Here is a 19,739-nt window from a genome sequence, read left to right on the forward strand (position 1 = left end):
TTCTCAAGTTAATCTGACATTATTCAATCTTTTACTGTAACAAAGTAGCAGTTGACATGTTTATTATAATTTTTTTATTTGTTATGTCTTATTTATTAATATACTATTCATACATTCTTCCATAACTACAATAATAACTTTATATGTAAATAAAAAAAAAAAAGATTTACATCAATCAAGTTTTCATAAATATTCAGCCGGTTGACTAATTTGGCTGTTGATTTCAAAAAAATTTACTAGCGTTAAAAAAAAAAAAAAAAAAAAAAAATCACGACTAAAATGTAAAAGAACTAAACTAAATTTTTAAAGCTCTTATCAAATAAATAACTTTTGTGTTTAATATAAATTTGTTTTGTATTTGTATTGAATAGATAAAACGATGCAATGATTATAATGTATAAAGGATATTGTCATAATTATTATATACAATTTAAATATACATATATATTTAAAATTATTAAATTTAATACTGTAAAAATTATTTAAATAATAATATAATCACTCGTATAATAAAATCACCAAACAACAAATAATATTAATAATTAACAACAAATAATTATTTTAAAGGCACACACTCACGTTTTTGACTAGAGAATACATATATGTGCCTTTATAATATATGATATTATTATTATCATTTCATTAATTAATTTAAATTAACCGTACAGTAGTTTACACATAACATAAAGCCTTTATATTTTTTATCATTCATTTTATCATTCTCGCAATCCAACTTCATTTCATCATTTTTATCCTCACTCTTTTTATAATCAAATGACGTCTACTTTTCATAGATTTGTTGTTTTTTTCAGTGTCAATGCAAGGGATCTAAATATTTTATTTATACTATAAACGTTTTTTTTTTTCAACTATTCAATGCAGGTTTCTCTCTACATTAAATTTTATTTCTTTCTGCGATTAACTAACTATAATAACAATAGATCATATTAATTCCGTACAATTTTTATACACCATTATTATTCAGCCTTGTTGTTCTTATACATTTGGCTTTACAACGGATTTATCACCGTTCTAATACTTGGGTCTTAATAATTTTCTTTAGAATTTGCTTTTATTTTTATTATTATTATTTATTATTATTATTAATAAATATATTTACCAATCTTCCAAAAGATCTCAGCATTATTATTAATATAATTATTATTTGTTACAAAATGTAAAATACATTTTTTTTATTTTATTTTTATTTAATAAAATCATCAATTCCACTAAATTATCTATCGATACGATTAAAATATGCAAGCTGCCTTTCAGAAGATTGAACCCAGTGAATAAATACTTTTTTTTATTTATTTATGTAGTTATTTTATTGAGTGTGAATGTAACAGATGAGACAATTTTCAAATTTTAAATAAATTAATTAATTAATTCAAATAATGAAATTTAAAAAAAGGCGCGTACTGATTTTTTAGTTATTTTTTTTTTAGTTATTTTTTAGTCTAAATACGCATTTTCAAATTTTTATTCTGACATTTTAGTTATTTATTCAAAAATTTAAAAAATTGCTAATTGTCAGTTACATTCACACTCGTTTTATTTTATATTTTTTTGTTGTTTTTGTCCGTAGGTCTTGATTGTTAGGTATCAAACTATTAGACTCTAAAGAATCTGACAATTAAAGATCTATACACACGTAATTATTATTATTATTATTTTAAGCTAAGCCGTAAATTGTTGTATGATTCAACGTTTCTTAGAATGAGTGTGAATGAAGCAGACACCAGACAAATTTAAAATTATAAACAATCAAAAAAATAATATTTTTAAAAAATGCACTTATTAATTTTTAAATTTTTCTAATGCGCATTTTTTAAAAATTGATTTCATTAATTATTTATAATTTTAAATTTGTCGGATATCTGCTACATTCACACTCATTCCTTAGAACGTATTTTCAATGAGTGTCAATGCAGCTGTCAATTGTCAATTTTTAAAGTTTATAATAAATTAATAAAATGTATGTAGAATAGAAATTTAAAAATGCGTATTTAGATAAATGAAAAATCAGTACGCGCATTTTTTTAAATTTCATTATTATTATTTATTAATTTAAAATTCATAAATTTTCTCGTCTGCTACATTCACACTCACTATTTCCAAGCACATTTTATGCAATTTATGTTATGGTATTGTCTATGATAGCACAGTAATTTTTTAAAAATAAATAAAAAAGTCAATTATTTATGGGAGAGTTAAAAGATAAAATCAAATTTGTTCTGATCACGCAATTTAAAAAAAATGATAATAAATCTATATTAAAAAATATCTCGATTGATAAAATTGTAAAATAAAACAAAATAAAAAAAAAATGTTGTAAATTGCGACAAGTAAAAAAATCACAGTTTGTAAGTAATGCATCAGCCCTTAACCTCTAGACATTAATTACTATTTATCATACATAAAAATTTATCAGAGTAATAATAATAGAAAATAATAATTATAAATATTCAAACGTAAAAAAATGATTGTACGGTAGGAGGTACTGGACCGCAAGCTGTCAACTATTCTCCAGGGTTTCTTTTTTTTTCCAACAATCAATAAATAATCCATCATCAAAAATTATAGTAAAATTGTCCTAACAAGAGTGTTCAGGTGTTTTCGGTTTTTACTCCCGCTCTAGGTGTTGTGTCCTAAATTTTCTCAACAGTTTTTACATTGTTCATATAATAAATATATACTTACAGGGTTAATAAGTTTCTATAGAAGTTAATTGTGAGGACATTTGGTGGTTTATCGGACAATTGTGATTCTAGTTTCAGTGCTAAAGTAACAACATCACTAGTCGATTAAGTGTTATTACTGTCAGTTGATCCTTGAGATCTTAGTTGTGAAAAGCATCCCTGGCATACTCTGACAGGTTTTAGAATTCCTAGTCTCGATATTTTCGACTCGAACCTACTGCACCTAAACATCAATCAAAATATTAATAAATAAATAAATCAATTCCCTAATTCATCAATTAAATTAAACTAAATTACACTTACTTTGAACAGAATACTTGTCCGCAATTGCGACAATGGTGTCGTCTCTCATAGAGATTAAATCTCACTCCGCAACCGACACACGAATCAGCGCCCTCGTCTTTGAGCCAATGATCAGCGACAGTGCGTCCAGGTTGCTCGCAAACACTCCACGAGAACACTCGACCCCGAGTATCGCCCACGTAAACTGTTTTGTGATCTTTCGAGACCGCCAATGCTGTTATCGAAGCAGGCTCTGCATTGTCTTTACGATCATAAGCTGTGTGCATTGTTAGTTTACTTCTAAACACTAGCTGCCTCTGCCACTTGAATCCATCTCTAAGAATATTTTGTGGGTTGATCCTGCGTGGTTTGGTATCTGACTCATTTACCATAACAAAACTATCAGTCAAGCTGGTATCGCTTTTACTAGTCCTCAATGCACTATCAGAATCATTGCTAACATTGTGAGATGAGTCGTGGGCCTGAATAACTTCACTGTCTGCTCTACCTCCTCCTTCACTTTTTCTAAACATCGGATTCCCCCGACTCTTCCGCCTCATCACTACAGTCGGCGATTGTGAATTTTTCGGGCATAATTTATTAATTGAACTATTACTCGATTCATTATCCGAGCACTCTTCTTTTTCTTCGTGAAGACGAGAAGCTTCCTTCAGAGTTTCAGCTTCAGACAAACTGCTCTCCGAGCCACTCTTCATCATCAGACTTGACTCTTCAGCAGATATGCTCATTTGTTTAACCAGTTCATGGACTCTCTTCTTGGTACTTTGTGTTCTCTCTTCTTCAGTACTAGGCTGTTTCTTCACTGCTGACTTGTCAGCTGCTTCTTCGGGTTTTTCTTCTTCAGCGGGCACCTGGACATAGTCCATTGACCACATCCGAGCAACACCGTCAGTGGAACCAGTCATGATAACATTTTGCGAGTCCCACTCGTGTGTTTGACTGAACGCGACACACAAAATCTGTTGCATTCTGTCAGCACGGCCTACACACGTATTGACACTCGCCAATTCTTCGCCATTGATACTCCAAACGTGGAGCCAAGTTGCTGCACAGGTGGCAATGTCACCAGTGAGATCGTTTATAGCAACAGCTGCTACAGGACCAGCATGACCTCTTAGCTGTCGTACAAAAAGACACCGGGATAGATCCCAGATTATCGCCGTACCATCACGTGACCCAGACACAATTACATTGTAAGCAGGACTTGATGAAAGACATGTTACTGCCTCCGTATGACCATACAGACATTGTTTTATTGACAACTGACGTTTGGAGTACTCCCATACTGTGACAACAGAACTTGTTCCTGCTGTGACAATCAATTTGGAAGACGGACAAACACAAGCAACTATTTCTCCGTTACTTTGCATCATTGCTTCACACACAAATATTGCTTTTTCGCTGTCATAATTACCTATTCTCAATGAATGATCAGCAAAACCCCATGCTACGTATTTATTAAACGAAGGAGGAATAAGTGTTTTATTTTGTTCAACAGCTGATACTGTTTTATCAATATGTAATATTTGTCCTACTGGACCTTTAAGCTCTTTAATGGGCTGCAATGAAGGCTTTAGATTGTCTAGATTATGGAAAAATAATTTATCTGTTGCTGTGATACTTAAACCCGGAGTTATTGGTCCTGGATCAATAACACTCGTTCTTACAGTCATTTTTTTACATGGATGAGGTTTTTTAAATAGCTGTTTGGGTATTTGTCCAAAATTATTTATAAATCCAATCGTTGCATTCTTTTTTAACGGATCGTCTATGGTGTAGATGTCAACGTTGCCTTCGTAGAACAGATGGTGGAATACATTGACTGCGTCGACGGCTGCTGGCCCGTTTTGTTTGTAGCCAAATATGAGATCTATCCAGTGATGCAAATTTTGGGAGACGTAGTCGCTTTCTAATGCCAGCCGATGGACTCTGATAAACTCACGAGGGTCCTGCTTTGCCCAAGGCGGGAGCACAATGTCGCCCAATTGAACTCCGCTCTGCTTCGAACCCAAATCAAAGTGATTGGAGTTGATAAGAAACTCGGGAAGATAAAAGAACTCGGGAATAAGCTCTTTGACATCAGCCATATTGTGTTTGGAAGCTGACGACCACGCTTCTTTTATACTGTTAAACATTCTGTCAGCAAGATCAAAGTGACCGCCTTGAAGTCGCAAGAAATGCTGGGTAAAAGGTTCCATTCTTACTAAATAAGAACAAACGATCATTGCCGACGAGTAGTGAGTTCCATAGTGATAAGGTGGAGTTTCACCATGAGGATCATCCCATTCTTTGTATCTCTTTTTAAATTGTAACAATCTTTCGGGGCTCTGTGCTCCCATAGGTCGAGTAAAATCTCTGAAAGACGCCGGATCATTAAAATCAATTTCTTCACTGTCGTAGTCTGCTAATATCCAAGGAAAAATTGGATACTGCATCAAGTCATTGTAACTTCGTCCAGCCAAAGTATTCAAATGCATCAAATATTGGAAGTTTGATATTTCTCCTCTTACCCATCGCTGAGTCACCGAAGTCTCGCCAATAAGATTTGAAAGTAATCCAGTTGCTTGCTCAACATTAGCTGTTCTCTTTTGCCCTGCCACTGACTGATGAGCACTGTCAGCAATTGCCGTTGCAAATGTCATGAATCTTTGGTAGACTTTGTTCCGTACTTTTCTTGGGAATGCCAGTAAATAATTTCTACCGTCACCACTGAAAACCTCAAGTGCCATGGGCTGTAGTAAATATCTTCTTTTGTGAACTTCTCTGATGTCTTCGTAATTGAATTTTGAACACTGTCTCATGGCTCGAGATCTTCTAGGTGAACCAGGCGAAGGCAGTATCGGTTCATAAGCATCCGGTAGACTCTCAATGTCTCTGATCTCACGGGATTTGAGCAGCGTAAATCCATCGATAACATAAAAGTGTTCTTTGCCAAACAGTAAAAGACCTTCTGTGGTGTCTAAACCCTGGATCCTGGCACATCTAAACATGTGGCTGATTTTTTCATGCTCTTCAAGAAGTCTTAGCAGTGTCTGATTATCAGGAACCGCTTGATTATTTTCTTCTTCTTGTTCGTTATCCTCGGGCGCTTCATCAGGTTCGCTTGCGTGACGTTCCAGCGTACAAGGTACCATCGGTGGTTCACTTTCGGTTGATCCTTCGTGCATAGCTAAAGGAGTATCATCTATAACTGGATCCCGTTCACGTTCAAACATCCCAGATGAATTACCAAGTTGCTTCAAATAATATTCTTTACTGTCCATACTCGTGGCTACCTTATACTTGAGTTGTTTGTTATCAGGATGATCCAACTCTGGTCGATAAGGATAGTGAATATAAAACAGATCATTTTTCATCATTTTCTTGCGCATTCTACACGGTCCCTCTGTCATGTCCAGCATCCATTTGTCCAGAACAGTTGGAGTCGGCGGACCCCAGAGTCCACGTTCGCGAGTCAACTCAGTCTCAGTCTGCAGCCATTCTTGATAAACATACCGCTGGGTATGCTGATAAGTTTGCTGCTGCTGAAGCTTACGAGTAGCGGCCAATTCTCTTACCAATCCGACATGCTGCTCTGTCCACTGAGCAACTGCGCTATGATGAAGTCTCAGTCTCGGTCTTACAGACTCTTCTTTGCGTACTTTTGTGCGACTTGCTAATCGTGTCAGTCCACCAGTTACTTTTTGTATCTTCGACTGAATCTGATTATGAAGCTCCCAGGGTACTCTGTAAGAAGCTTTACGTTCCAAGACAACGTAATTAAGCCAAAGTCTGGTGGCTTGTTCATGAACAAGATCACGTACACTCGATAAATCTGGTGCGCGTTCATTGCCTACTGGAGCTGGCAAAGAAATTTTAAATACTTCCTCGATAGCTGGTTTTTTACATGCGTACAGTTCTTCCCAGACTCTTGTTGCCGCTACTGCCATAAGATTGTGCCCTTGATGAGACGTCAGTCGGTCATCACTTGACTCAACCTGAGGATTAACATGCCAAGTAGTTTTCATATTTGTGTCTAGCATTATTTTAATGTCAGCAGTAAGCTGAAGAAGACAGTAAGTCAAACAGCTGATGAATTCCAGTTCATGATTCCCAGCACCAAATACAAGTAATCTGTGAGTTGTCAATTTATGCAGAGCTTCCAAAACAGCCATTTGATCAGCAATTGAATCTGTTGCTCGTGACAGCAAAAATAATATTGTTCTATTTAAACAATGATGAAGACCTTCCATGCTGACGGCCCCGGGTCGTCTTTTAGCTTGACCGATAAGTTTAACAATAAAGTCAAAGACTTCATGCGGGTCTTTGGTCAATGCTCCTTGCCACAGTTTGTCAACGATTCTCGCTGTAACATAGCAAACATTATTAGTTATATTATTAACAGAACCCCCAGGAACTACAGGCAATGCTGCTTGTTCGCCGATCAATACATCAGCAGCTAAAAGATGTTCCATTAAAATTGACAATATTTCAGTTTGGTAACGCGTCTGTTGGCCAGTTGACGCGTACTCTGGCCAAGCTTCTAGCACTAGATCTATCGCTGGTGGAGATTTAGCTGTCACTGGAAGAGATAGCGAATCTACGACAATAACTCGTAGGAAATCCATGACAAATTTCCTTGCCGGGTGATTCGTTAACCCGATGTCTTTAGATGGTGATCTCACCAGCACTGGCTCCTGTTCATCAGCTGGAGTACTTGCTCCACTGCTGTCTTGACTTCCAGTAATAGGTTTTGGGAACAATGTACCCGCCAAAGCGCCCAAGACTTCAGCTGACATAAATACTGGCATAAAATCTGTGAAATTGTGATAGAGAAAAAATAAAAATTGTATTATTGTCACTGGATACTCAGTAAGCCACTCGGGTAAACTGTCTGGATTATTAAAGTGCATATTAAGCATAGTGCGAACCATCGCTAGAAGCACAACAACAGCATCCGGACATAAATTTATTTTTCCATTAAATGATGACAATGAATGATTTGCTGGTACGCCAAACATAAAATTCCAGATATTATCAAGTTCTAATTTAGAGTCAGCTGGCAGTAATTTTATTGGCTGGACTAACATGAGCCCAATAAAAAGAAAGTACAATTCGGGAACAAGGTCCACGTGTTGAGGAAGCAGCCAGCCGAGATGTTGGAATCCCGGTACATTTAAACCTATCGGCTTTACTTCACCAGTTGAAGTTTGTTGTTGACAACCCAAGGCCATTGCCATTTTATTATGATCAGTGTGTCGTAACCAGCCACTATTACTCGTTCCCTCTTTGAACTTTTGAAGTATCGATTGGACTGAACAAACAGCTACGAGTATCCTTAATCCCCACACAATAGTTGTACTGTGAAGACCTGATTGTAAAAACAATAGAACCCAGTCCAGACCAAGAACTTTCGCTAATTCATCGCACATTGTTGCATTTACTTTGGATCCATTGAACAATAGCGAGTGTAATAACTGAAGACATCTGTTGCGCAATAAAATACTTTCACCTTCACCTTCTTTCGGGCCTTCATTCTCGCGTGGAATTAAATGTTTTTCTGATACCAGAGGCAATGTAGCGACGATAAATTGACCGAACCACAAAAGATCCGCTTGACGTGGCTGTGCCAGCAGGATACTCAGCAGCGCTAAAAGAACTTGTCTCGTTGAGTTCTGCTTGACTTCACTTAAAATATGCAGTAATTTATGAACCAACTGTAGATCCCGCATCAGTCTTAGGTTGGTGCGTTTTTCATTTGACTCAGCTACTAATTCATACAAATGCTCTAGTAAAGAACGAAGTAACTCACCGGGAGCTTCATGCCACACTTGTAAATCACAGAGCAAGTCTTGGAATGCAGTGACATTGGGAATGGCGCTGGTCTCACGTCCGCTGTCAACAGTGCCTACTAGACTGAACGTCAAATGAAGAATGTGACTGTTTAGTAGAGGACATTTTCTTCTCAGTAACATGGCCAGAGTCTGGTAACCTCGACGACGATCCATTTCTTGTTGCGCAGCTTGATTTGATCTCACCACGCACACCAGAGCTTTTACTGCCGCGTACAGAGACTCGACATCCTGAGCCATGGCAATGAGACCCAGTAGCACTGAGCATCCTCCTACGTTGTCAATTGTCGTGGCAACCGGACGTGGATTGAAAACCCGCACGCCTAGATAACCAACCACGACTCCTCCGAGAGCTCGAGCTGGTCCACTGAGATGACCAGCAGAGTTATGGAGAACGCGTATCGGAGTTGCATTTTCGTGAGAAGACATGCCAAGTTGCTTGGCTATTGACTTGGTATCAGCTCTACTGTAGACTTTTCGTATTTTTGCTAGAGTTAGTTGTGACATGGCTTTGGCATTCAATCCAAATACAACTTTTTCTTCCGACAGCAGAGAAGACAGAGGTTCAGGTCCGATGAATTGAGGTGCTTGCATACTTCCCATATAGTGAGGGCCCAATTTAAATAGCGTAAGTATGTTTTGTGAGTTGAAAACTTCTTCAACTAAATGACAAGGTCCTTGTTTCCAAGTTAACTTTGAGTAACGCCTCCAGCACGGAGGTGTACCGACGTAACCATAAACAGGCGATGCTACGGTCAAATTAGCAGCCCCTCCACCAGGTGTTTGTGTGATGTAATGAAGTTTTTGACTTTGAATATGCTGGCCGTCCAAGTAGAGAGAAAAACTTGAATTCTTCAAAACTGCGCGATTCAATACAATAGCTATATGATGCCATTGTCCCTCGTGAAGTAAATCGGGACACCAAACTCGTGCTCCACTTTCTCCAGTACCTTCGGGTTCCCATTCTCCAATACTCTGCGGCATCTGAGTTTCTTGTGTTGAAACAATAATGGCTTTATCTCTAGCACTCAAGACAGCAGCAAAACAAATTATGTCTCGAGTACCCGAGGGCGGACTCCGTACCAAAGTTAAAAGTCTCACACAGTGAGGATCTGTTCGTGGGTCGCTGAATTTGTCGACACATATCCATGTGCTGTATGTAAGACCAGTCTGGGGTGGGAACAAGCGGTCACCTGAACCAATGCCACCCAGTACGCTGTTGTCAGCAGAGACTACTGTCGGTGGAGTTGTGCTCTGCGGTGCAATACTAGGAAGATAAAGACTCGCGAATCCTTCAGCGCTCATGTCAAACTCAACGAATGGCGGTAGAGTACACGACCCGTGAGCTCTGAAGTCCTTTGGTGTTGTCATTGACACGAGAGTTTTGATACGTGTCAAAGGAACTGGTCCTCCACGTTGTTTGTTTGGCTCTATATCGTCCAGCGAAATACAACAAAGTGGATCACCGAGTCGTAAAAATTCACGTAAATCTTTTGGCTCTAATGACTGGGCTGCCAGGCGTTCAATTATGTACTGAAGAGGTTGATGGAGCGGATGAGTTTCATCTTGCAACGCAACTCTGCCCATAGTTAATAATTCTCCAGCCATTCCGGAGTCACACATAACTTGTTGATTGCGTTCCGAGCGCACGAGACTCTTAATTACTTCAGCAATGTAGATCTGAAGAGCCAGAGCATACTCTGGTTTTGTTCGGTCAGTTATTGAAGGCAACAGGTGAAGCATCCCTACAACAATACCTGGATGGACAATAATTGGCTCTGGTGCAGGGGGATTTAAATTCAATGAATTGACAGTTGAACGTTTTCCACTCACTGGAGAGTCAACAGACTTTTGGTTCTCCAAGCTGGATTGTCTGTGGCACGGTGATCTTGTGCCAATCACTGCAAAGTTTGGCTTTTCAAAGACATCAAGCGCTACGTCGTAGAGCAACCGCAGCAATAAACACGCGTACGAAAGACTCTTTGGTATTTCACTTGGAAATGACGGTTCCAAAACATTTCCATTGAACAAACCTTGCCAGGTATTGTGATAATTTATTGACGGCACTGGATTATTACACTCAGTAAGTGTAGTTTGAGATGAAAAACAACCAAGTAGTCGTAGAGTATCACATAAACTAGATTGACATATTTCTAAGTGGAAAAATTTAGCATTTGCTGGTTCAAATCTCATAGCAGTACAAATTGTTTGAAAGACAAGATGGAGTAGATTAAGAAGTTGTGATTCATCTTGTGAACTTCTTTCTGGAATGTTATCGTTACAAGGTTCTAAAGAATTGTGTGGCAGTGGTCCTAGTTGGCCTTCAAGAGAAACGAGTACTGACATTACGTAAACGAAACCCCCGACTTTACGAAAAACAGTTCGAGTGCGATGTGACTCTCGTAAACATGTAAGAAGTGCCAGGAGTATGTGAGACTTGAGAACCAGGGCGTTTGCAGGTGCTGAGTGCATCACACCAAGCAGAGTTGCCATGTCGTCGTCTCCACCGGCGCTGAGAATAAGTTCTCTGACGAGACTCAGTGCTTGGAACCGACACTCCATGTAGGGGACAAGGTTGTGGGCACACCGAGCTCCAGTACACTCTCGAAAAACATTTGCATTCTGCACATTGCCGCCCAGTAGAGTTGTAAGAGCTTCCATCACCAGTTGACCAAGACGTTCTTGCTCCGGACACATTTTGTACTCCAAGCCCTGGTCAGTTGCTGACTGCTTGTCCTTCAGCAGCGTCGCATAACGATGCAAACAAGTAACAAACACTTCCAGCATTCCTACTTCTCTGTACACGTCCTTGAATATCACGTTATGTCGTAGAATATTCAGCAGCGTCTCCATCGCCATTATACTGCAACTGACCGAGTGATTAGACTTGAGAAGAATTGATAGGGATATGAGTTCTTTGCAAGGCACAAAGTTCAGCTGAAATACTATAAACTCTAACAGTTGAAAGAATTTTTTTTGTATCTCAGGATTTTTCAAATATATTTTTTCAGCAAACTGTGATAGGGTATTTTGTCCTTCTAGTATAAAATAATTAGCATTGTCGCTGTGATAAACACTAGATATGGCGTCGAGTATAGTGCAGCACAAAAGTGACGAGTTAGACTTAACGAATACAGATTGTAGTACTTGGAATGCTTGAATATTTCTGACACTACCGCCTCGATTGCTTGGCTGTGGCAGAGTAAAACCTAACATTTGAAACAACGAGCCCATACTTGCTTGACTCGGTTTTAATTCAGTGTGTCCGCACATTGTCAACGAAGCCAACATCAATACCAAATTTCTGATGGCGTCTTGCGCCTCAGCATTTCCCTCTTGTTCGAGCCGTGAAGGTGCGTGTTTAAGTAAAAATTCTGATAAGAAAATATATCCTTGACAAACGCGAAAGTCATCCAAAAGCATTTGTGATACTTCGCTAGAGTCTTTTAGAAAACAAAATACCGTTACAAACATTTCAACAACTTCAAGCGGAGCTAGTTCAGGTACACGTTGCATATTGTCAATGCAAAGCGCTATACATCCTTTGTTATGAATGTAAGATACGACATTTTGAGTGAGTCCATGTCGTGATAATGTCATCAATACTTCAGCAGCGCTTTTACGCCACATGACATTGTACTGCGGGCACCAGCTAGTTATCGCCGAGAATAATAACGTTAAATCATCTTTCCTTGCCAGTTCTTCTGCTGGATACGGGTGGCTACAAAGCCGCACCAGTAATTGTACAAATATTTTTTGTAGCAATATTCTGCGTTCCCGTGGTGTAAATTCACTATTAACATCAGTGAGATCCGCTTCTGCGTCGTTCATTTCAGGTAAATCAAAAAACAAATACAGACACTTGACAAGTGTCGATGGCACCGAAGCTGTTGTCATCGCTTGTATCAACGACGCGTCACCAGCGGCTAATAAATTTAACGTCGACAGCAACATCCACCCGTTACTCGACTCCTCACTATTTTCAATCTCTAATAATTTAACTATCGCACAGCTGGCGGTCTCAGTACTCTGATTGCTCGCCCGTCTTCTTATCTCCGATACCATCAGCTTGGACACTTGCTGCGTAAAAGCCAATATATCCCAGAATTTCTCGCTCATATCTCCAGCAGGACTAGACCCAAAGACCTAAAAATAAATCAACAAACAAATATACCAGTCATATTAATTAAGTACTTGACTTTCAGTCTATAAATAACGTACGCGATAACATACCTTGCAAAACAATGGCAACATATTATAAAGCTTATCATCTTTCTCGGTCTCCGACAGCGGATGCGGCGGGTGAGTGTATTCAGAAAATAATTTCTTCAGGTGCATAAGACCTAGTGCCGTATGCTGAGGATTACTACCGCCCACACAGTCATCAACACTTCCAGTTCCACTGGAACCCATGCCTCCAACTGCACTTCCCCCTCGTAATTTACGCATTATATTCATGTTTTTAAAACTACTCTGCAAACAAAAACACAACAATGTTTAGCTAAACAATAATCGTACATTATCACAGTATATCTAATCAATAAAATTGACATCAATATCAACATACATGATTAATTATTCAAATGTAATGTTTGCAGTACCATTTAAATTGTACTGTAACTACTAATAGTCAAACAAGAAAAAAATTTTTTTTTTTCACGCCTGGTGATTTATATGATACACAAATGTCACATCGCCAGCTGTCATTGCATAATATATGTATAGATATTCAAATGATTAATGGAATCAAAAGCACATTTGATATCTGGATTGTTATATAAAATATTGTTAATTAGTCAACTGTTGATAAAATAATAACAACAATTTTAAATAAAACGTGATAACAATGGTGACAAAAAAAAATGAAACCGAGTTGACGACGACTTTATAATAATAGTACTTGGTCAGCGAAATTAATCAATGAAACAATCAAAAATAGTGCCCTCTCCTACATACATTCTAAAATAAAATATGTAACTCTATTATATATATTTATATAAATTTATAATAATAATAATAATAATATTGATAATAATAAAAATAATTTAAATGACAATGATAAAATTCATACCTTGTATTTTTGTCACAAATAAATAATTAACTGTCAGAAAAAAAATGTATCATAGAACGACGCACGTAAATAATCGCGCGTCGTTCTGCGCTCATTATATATTATTCACTTAAATAATTTCCAGCAGCTCAATATTTACGTCGCTTTCACTTTATAGATCTTTATTTATATATTTTTTTAAAATCTTCTCGCGATAAATTTAAATCAAAACGACATCGGGAATCGAGCAAGTGTCACTTTATTGAGAAACGTCACAGGTAACCGCCCACGAGCACGGCGTAATTTAATAAATCCACTTGTTATCCTCCTCGCTCCTCTCTCGTCATATTTATATATATGTCACATAAATTAAATACTTGTTTTTGTTATTTATTCAAATAAAATATTATCTTATCGATAATTTAATAAGGATTATAACAGCGCGAGTAATTAAAATCCGCGATTCAATTATCGGGGTTTAAATTTAACCCGCGTAATTTGAATTTCAATGTCACTACATTTTTTAATAGTTTTTTAAAAATATCTCGAGAGATTTTATTTTTTATTGGCTCTGGGCACTTAACATTTGACAGGTATTTTTTCGGAGCCCGACGAATACATGGACCGAATGCGATACGTCGATATGACGGTCACGTGGTACAACAAGCTGAGTACTGAGAGCAGCATAAATTATAATAAAACCAATAGATTGTCTTCTGCTGGGTAACTCTGTGCTTTTATGAATAAAAATAGTAATTTTTAAAAAATCCACGCGCCAGTCGGTGATTTATTGTAACTATTGCAGTTTAATATTCAAAATGCTGATAAAATAGTTTTCAATTACCAGCAATAAAACGTTGACATGACGACAGGAACATGAACTACTTGTTTGCTCAGGTAAAATAACCTCTAGAGTTGTTTTGTTGAACTGCAATTATTGTGCGTTTCCCGCCAAATGATCATTGTAGCATCAAGTTCTTATTTACAAGTTAGTTTACACAAAAGAATTGAAGTGTAATAATTGACAAGTGATTTTCGAATTAAAAGTAATTTTTTTTAAGTTATAAAATTAATAATGAACGACTTTGACGCGCCTCAAGTTTTTTTCTCGGACAATTTCGCGTCTGATGAGCAGCGCGATGACCAGCTGAAGCTGCAAACGTACAAAAGAAAATTCAAGGAATTTATACGACAGTTTCATGAGGGAAATTTTAATTACAAGTATCGTGATGCGCTTAAACGTAATTACAATTTGGGACAGTATTGGGTTGAAATAAATCTTGAAGATCTGGGGGCTTTTGATGAATCCCTGGCAGAAAAACTTTACAAGCAACCTACTGAGTATTTGCCGGTCTTTGAAGAAGCAGCCAGAGATGTTGCTGATGAGTTGACGGCACCGAGACCCCTGGATGAGGAAAAAGTTGAAGATATTCAGATACTGCTGTCTTCTGATGGTAACCCGACATCTCTGAGAGGCATGAAGGTAAATTATTATTTTTTAAAATTAATTATATGGTCACTGATGTGATGATTTTTTTCTTGCAGCCTGATATCGTGTCCAAGTTGATAAAAGTCCCTGGAATTGTCGTTTCTGCATCAGGAATCAGGTCCAAGGCTACGAAAATTTCAATCCAATGCAGATCTTGCAGGACAATTCAAAGTAACATCCCAATAAAACCGGGCCTAGAAGGATATGCTTTGCCAAGAAAATGTACAACGTATGTATTTTAATTTGTTATTTGGAAATTGAATGTTTATTGATTCAAAATTTATTTACACAGAGAGCAGGCAGGAAGACCTAAGTGCCAACTGGATCCATTCTTCGTGATGCCAGACTTGTGTCGCTGCGTTGATTTCCAAGTACTGAAGCTCCAAGAATTACCAGACAACATTCCTCAAGGAGAGATGCCGCGACATCTGCAACTTTATTGCGATCGTTACCTCTGTGATCGTGTTGTACCAGGTAACAGAGTTCTTATTTTGGGAATATACTCCATCAAAAAGGTAGCGGGGTCTGGGGGCAGACGTGGGGGACGAGAAAAAACTCTTGTCGGCGTACGAGCTCCCTATCTTCGTGTGATCGGTATTTCTGTCGATGGAGAAAATACCGGGCGTGGTACTCAGCCAGTTATTACTAACGAAGAAGAAGACATGTTCAGACGTCTGTCAGCTGATCCATTGATTTACGAAAAAATAGCTAAAAGTATTGCGCCGAGTATTTTTGGTGCTGCTGATATTAAGAAAGCCATTGCATGCTTGTTGTTCGGAGGCTCGAGAAAACGTATGCCTGACGGTTTATGCAGAAGGGGTGATATCAATGTCCTGATGTTGGGAGATCCAGGTACTGCTAAATCTCAGTTATTAAAATTCGTTGAAACTGTAGCGCCGATTGGAATTTATACTTCGGGTAAAGGAAGTTCTGCTGCTGGTCTGACAGCTTCTGTAATTCGTGATCCCTCATCCAGAAACTTTGTCATGGAAGGAGGGGCCATGGTACTGGCAGATGGTGGTGTAGTTTGTATCGATGAGTTTGATAAAATGAAAGAAGACGACAGAGTTGCTATCCACGAAGCCATGGAACAGCAGACTATCTCCATTGCCAAAGCTGGAATCACAACGACTTTGAATACTCGGTGTTCTGTACTTGCCGCGGCAAATTCAATCTTCGGTCGCTGGGATGACATCAAGGGTGATGACAATATCGACTTTATGCCCACGATTCTTTCACGTTTTGACATGATTTTCATTGTCAAAGATGAACATGAACAGTCGCGCGATATAATACTCGCTAAGCACGTTATGAACATTCACGCAAACGCTGGCCAAGTCACAGATCAAGCTACTGAAGGTGAATTACCACTTGCTGTACTGAAAAAATATATTCAATACTGTAGATCGCGTTGTGGGCCACGGCTGAGCAAAGAAGCTGGTGAAAAGCTTAAAAATCGCTACGTTTTGATGCGTGCTGGTACTCACGAGCATGAAAAAGACACCGAGAAGCGGCTGTCAATCCCAATAACTGTAAGACAGTTGGAAGCGATCATAAGAATATCCGAATCTTTGGCTAAAATGCGGTTGGCGCCTTTTGCCACAGAAGTTCACGTCAACGAGGCTCTCCGACTCTTCCAAGTATCAACTCTCGATGCAGCAGTCTCTGGGTCACTCGCAGGCGCCGAAGGTTTCACGTCCGAAGCAGATCATGAGATGCTTGCTCAGATCGAGAAACAATTGAAACGACGATTTGCCGTTGGCTCCCAAGTGTCTGAGCAAAGTATCGTCAACGATTTTATGAAACAAAAATTTGTAGAACGCGCTATTTTGAAAGTTATTCACACGATGATCCGTCGTGGCGAATTGCAACACCGCATGCAGCGTAAAATGTTGTACAGACTTATGTAAACTTTCATTAGAAAATTAATTAATTAATCATTTAGATATTTAACGGTCGTAAATAATTTTTTTTTATTTTTATAACAGATAAAAATGCCGACAATAAATTTCAATTTTTTGTGCCAATAAAAGAAGTGAATTTTTTAAAATTATTTTAATTGGTCGCTGATGCCTTGTTCTCCTGAAAATTAATTAAAATTATTATAGTAAAACATTTTTATTTATTATTTAAAAATAAATAGAGCAACTTACGATGATTCACTTGCCGTAAGTTTAGTTACTTACCTCCTGGAGTAAATATTTGAACGGATATTGCGGATGATTTTCAACTCTAAAATTTTAAATACAAATAAATATCCGCCAAAAATTATCTTATAAATTAAAATACAATAAATTTTTACCCTTTGAAGAATAAAAATGTAAAGATTCGACCAGCAGGTCCTTGATCCAGAGCTTCTAGATCTTTTACTTCCTCAGCAGTCAGTTCAAAGTCAAAAATATCAATGTTTGCTTTAATTCTATCGTAATCAGTGCTCTTTGGAATGACTATCACTCCTATCTGTACCGCGTATCTCAACAAAACTTGTCCCGTCGATTTATCATGAGTGTTTGCGATTTTTTGAACGACCGGGTGTCGTAGCAGGTCTGGAAATTGGTCAGGACTGTAATTGTATTTCGCTTGAAAGTATTCTTTGGATCCAGGTGAGCCTAACGGACTGTAAGCAGTCACTGCGATATCAAGATTTTTACAAAACTCTCTCAGTGGTTTTTGCTGATGATACGCGTGCAACTCGACCTATCAAATTTATTTTTTATAAATTTATCCCATCAATTTACTTGTAATTTCATTTAATTTTTCTAAATTTACCTGGACATTGCTGGGTTTTATTTCAGATTTATTCCACACGTCTAGTATTTGGTTCTCATTAAAATTACTCATCCCAATGGACTTTAGCCGTCCAGCTTTCACTTGCTTCTCCATTTCCTATCAATACGAAACAATTATCATTAATTTTTTAAATTATAACTACAAATTCTTCATCTAAATTTTTATAAACCTTCCAAACAGAGACAGGGTCAGTCTCCAAATCCAATTTGTAACTTCCATCCTCATTAATAACAGGTGCAAGGCCAGTTTTATCACAGACGAAGGCAAAAGGCATGTGAATCAAGTACATATCTATATAATCTAATCCAAGATTTTGTAATGACAACTTGACATATTTCTCGACATCTGATGGTCGGTTTCCAAAATGTGGCAACTGCAGTTTTGAATTTTGAAATAAATTTACTACTACTTACAATAATTATCATTATTATTATTTACCTTGGTAGTGACAAAGACATCTTCTCTTTTACCGCCTTCAGCAAACCATTTCTTCAAACTGTTACCAACAGCTTCTTCATTTTTGTAATTGAATGCCGTGTCAAAGTGTCGATATCCAAAATGCAGAGCTGTTGTGACAGCATATTCGACTTCTTCAGGTTTAGTCTGAAAAAAAATTAACAAATAATTATTACATAAAAACTTTATATTTTTTCAAACACAGCACAGTACCAATGTTCAAAAAATTTAATTTAATTTGATTTAATTTAAAAAAATGATTTTATTTGTCATTACTACAATTAATTATTGCGGTAATCACCTGCCACGTGCCAAGGCCAACTGTTGGCATATCGTATCCCGATGACAATTTAATAGACTTCATCGCTATTCCCCGGATTATTCCTAATAGTTGTAACTTGTAATTTTTCCCTGCAGCAATTGCACCGAGGCTACAAAAATTGCACAATAATTATTTATAGATTCAAATTTTTAACGCCAAGTACTCTGTTTAATTCAATTTATTTATAAAACATACACACCAATGCCAATATTTGTTGACTAATTACCATTTAATTAAATATATTTATATATACATACATATTAATTATTATTTAATCGACTATCAAAGTCAATGGTTGTATTAAAAAATAAAAATTTTAGGAATGAAAACAGGTATTGCATTGCAATAGTGCGGAGTAACTATTTTTGGAGTAGAGCGCATGCACATTCGTTAAATGAATTAAACCCGATTTACAAACTGATCGATGCAGAAAATTAAATGTTAATAAACGTTACACCTTTTTTTATTTATATCCACAAACAAAATATTGGATTGTTTTTTATCAAGGGCATTTATAAAAAAAAAACCAAAACCAAATTCAGGAATTTAGAGAAAAATTTAAATTTTTAAAATAATAAACGTACGAAATCATTGAATGTTTTGAATTAACGCGCGCAACATATGAAACAATAGAAAACATTTTGAAATATTTTATAAAAACTTAATTAATTAATTAAATAAATATTCGAAGAGCTCGGAGCTAGTCGATGATGGATGCGGTCGGTACTGAGGGAGATCACCGACTGATTCAGGTGATTGAACTCGGAATTGAATCATCAAATTACAAAGCCATTAG

General features: G+C 37.1%; 3 protein-coding genes across 6 annotated transcripts; 1 reads left to right on the forward strand and 2 right to left on the reverse strand.

The window, feature by feature from the left end:
- Nucleotides 1–1,499: 1,499 nt before the first annotated feature.
- On the reverse strand, nucleotides 1,500–14,548 carry LOC130675463 (WD repeat and FYVE domain-containing protein 3). Of its 3 annotated transcripts, none has more exons than XM_057481172.1 (5): nucleotides 13,908–14,548; nucleotides 13,404–13,601; nucleotides 13,070–13,309; nucleotides 3,006–12,982; nucleotides 1,500–2,925 (listed from the first exon to the last, which is right to left on the reverse strand). In XM_057481172.1, exons 3-5 carry the CDS (start codon nucleotides 13,292–13,294, stop codon nucleotides 2,808–2,810), a joined length of 10,320 nt encoding a protein of 3,439 aa, XP_057337155.1. In that variant the 5' UTR covers nucleotides 13,295–13,309; nucleotides 13,404–13,601; nucleotides 13,908–14,548; the 3' UTR covers nucleotides 1,500–2,807. The 3 variants fall into 3 exon arrangements, with proteins under 3 accessions (XP_057337155.1, XP_057337153.1, XP_057337154.1); XM_057481170.1 differs by having other exon boundaries at nucleotides 13,404–13,795; XM_057481171.1 differs by lacking the exon at nucleotides 13,404–13,601.
- A 258-nt stretch (nucleotides 14,549–14,806) lies between these two features.
- LOC130675466 (DNA replication licensing factor Mcm5) lies at nucleotides 14,807–17,428 on the forward strand. Its single transcript, XM_057481178.1, has 3 exons — nucleotides 14,807–15,369; nucleotides 15,432–15,604; nucleotides 15,668–17,428. The coding sequence occupies exons 1-3, from the start codon at nucleotides 14,962–14,964 to the stop codon at nucleotides 17,283–17,285; spliced, it is 2,199 nt and encodes a 732-aa protein (XP_057337161.1). The 5' UTR covers nucleotides 14,807–14,961; the 3' UTR covers nucleotides 17,286–17,428.
- LOC130675471 (1,5-anhydro-D-fructose reductase-like) lies at nucleotides 17,426–19,698 on the reverse strand. 2 transcript variants are annotated; one of them, XM_057481187.1, is made up of 8 exons: nucleotides 19,528–19,698; nucleotides 18,923–19,052; nucleotides 18,604–18,768; nucleotides 18,335–18,538; nucleotides 18,145–18,261; nucleotides 17,678–18,072; nucleotides 17,562–17,607; nucleotides 17,426–17,457 (listed from the first exon to the last, which is right to left on the reverse strand). In XM_057481187.1, the coding sequence occupies exons 1-8, from the start codon at nucleotides 19,581–19,583 to the stop codon at nucleotides 17,431–17,433; spliced, it is 1,140 nt and encodes a 379-aa protein (XP_057337170.1). In that variant the 5' UTR covers nucleotides 19,584–19,698; the 3' UTR covers nucleotides 17,426–17,430. The 2 variants fall into 2 exon arrangements, with proteins under 2 accessions (XP_057337170.1, XP_057337171.1); XM_057481188.1 differs by lacking the exon at nucleotides 19,528–19,698 and adding an exon at nucleotides 19,143–19,297.
- Between the last annotated feature and the right edge of the window lie 41 nt (nucleotides 19,699–19,739).

The sequence above is a fragment of the Microplitis mediator genome, chromosome 10 (genome assembly GCF_029852145.1).
Source record: "Microplitis mediator isolate UGA2020A chromosome 10, iyMicMedi2.1, whole genome shotgun sequence".
NCBI lineage: Eukaryota > Metazoa > Arthropoda > Insecta > Hymenoptera > Braconidae > Microplitis > Microplitis mediator.

What these genes read in the sequence shown, in the direction of transcription:
- LOC130675463 (XM_057481171.1), bottom strand. Translation starts at nt 13,294, where the DNA reads ATGAATATAATGCGTAAATTACGAGGGGGAAGTGCAGTTGGAGGCATG. An exon ending in TGTTGCCATTGTTTTGCAAG is followed by an intron (nt 12,983 to 13,069) that starts GTATGTTATCGC and finishes ATTTATTTTTAG; the next exon opens with GTCTTTGGGTCTAGTCCTGC. An exon ending in GGACAAGTATTCTGTTCAAA is followed by an intron (nt 2,926 to 3,005) that starts GTAAGTGTAATT and finishes ATTGATGTTTAG; the next exon opens with GTGCAGTAGGTTCGAGTCGA.
- LOC130675466 (XM_057481178.1), top strand. Translation starts at nt 14,962, where the DNA reads ATGAACGACTTTGACGCGCCTCAAGTTTTTTTCTCGGACAATTTCGCG. An exon ending in CATCTCTGAGAGGCATGAAG is followed by an intron (nt 15,370 to 15,431) that starts GTAAATTATTAT and finishes TTTTTCTTGCAG; the next exon opens with CCTGATATCGTGTCCAAGTT. An exon ending in TTGCCAAGAAAATGTACAAC is followed by an intron (nt 15,605 to 15,667) that starts GTATGTATTTTA and finishes TTATTTACACAG; the next exon opens with AGAGCAGGCAGGAAGACCTA.
- LOC130675471 (XM_057481187.1), bottom strand. Translation starts at nt 19,583, where the DNA reads ATGTTTTCTATTGTTTCATATGTTGCGCGCGTTAATTCAAAACATTCA. An exon ending in TCAAAACATTCAATGATTTC is followed by an intron (nt 19,053 to 19,527) that starts GTACGTTTATTA and finishes CAATTTTTGTAG; the next exon opens with CCTCGGTGCAATTGCTGCAG. An exon ending in ACCCTGTCTCTGTTTGGAAG is followed by an intron (nt 18,262 to 18,334) that starts GTTTATAAAAAT and finishes TCGTATTGATAG; the next exon opens with GAAATGGAGAAGCAAGTGAA.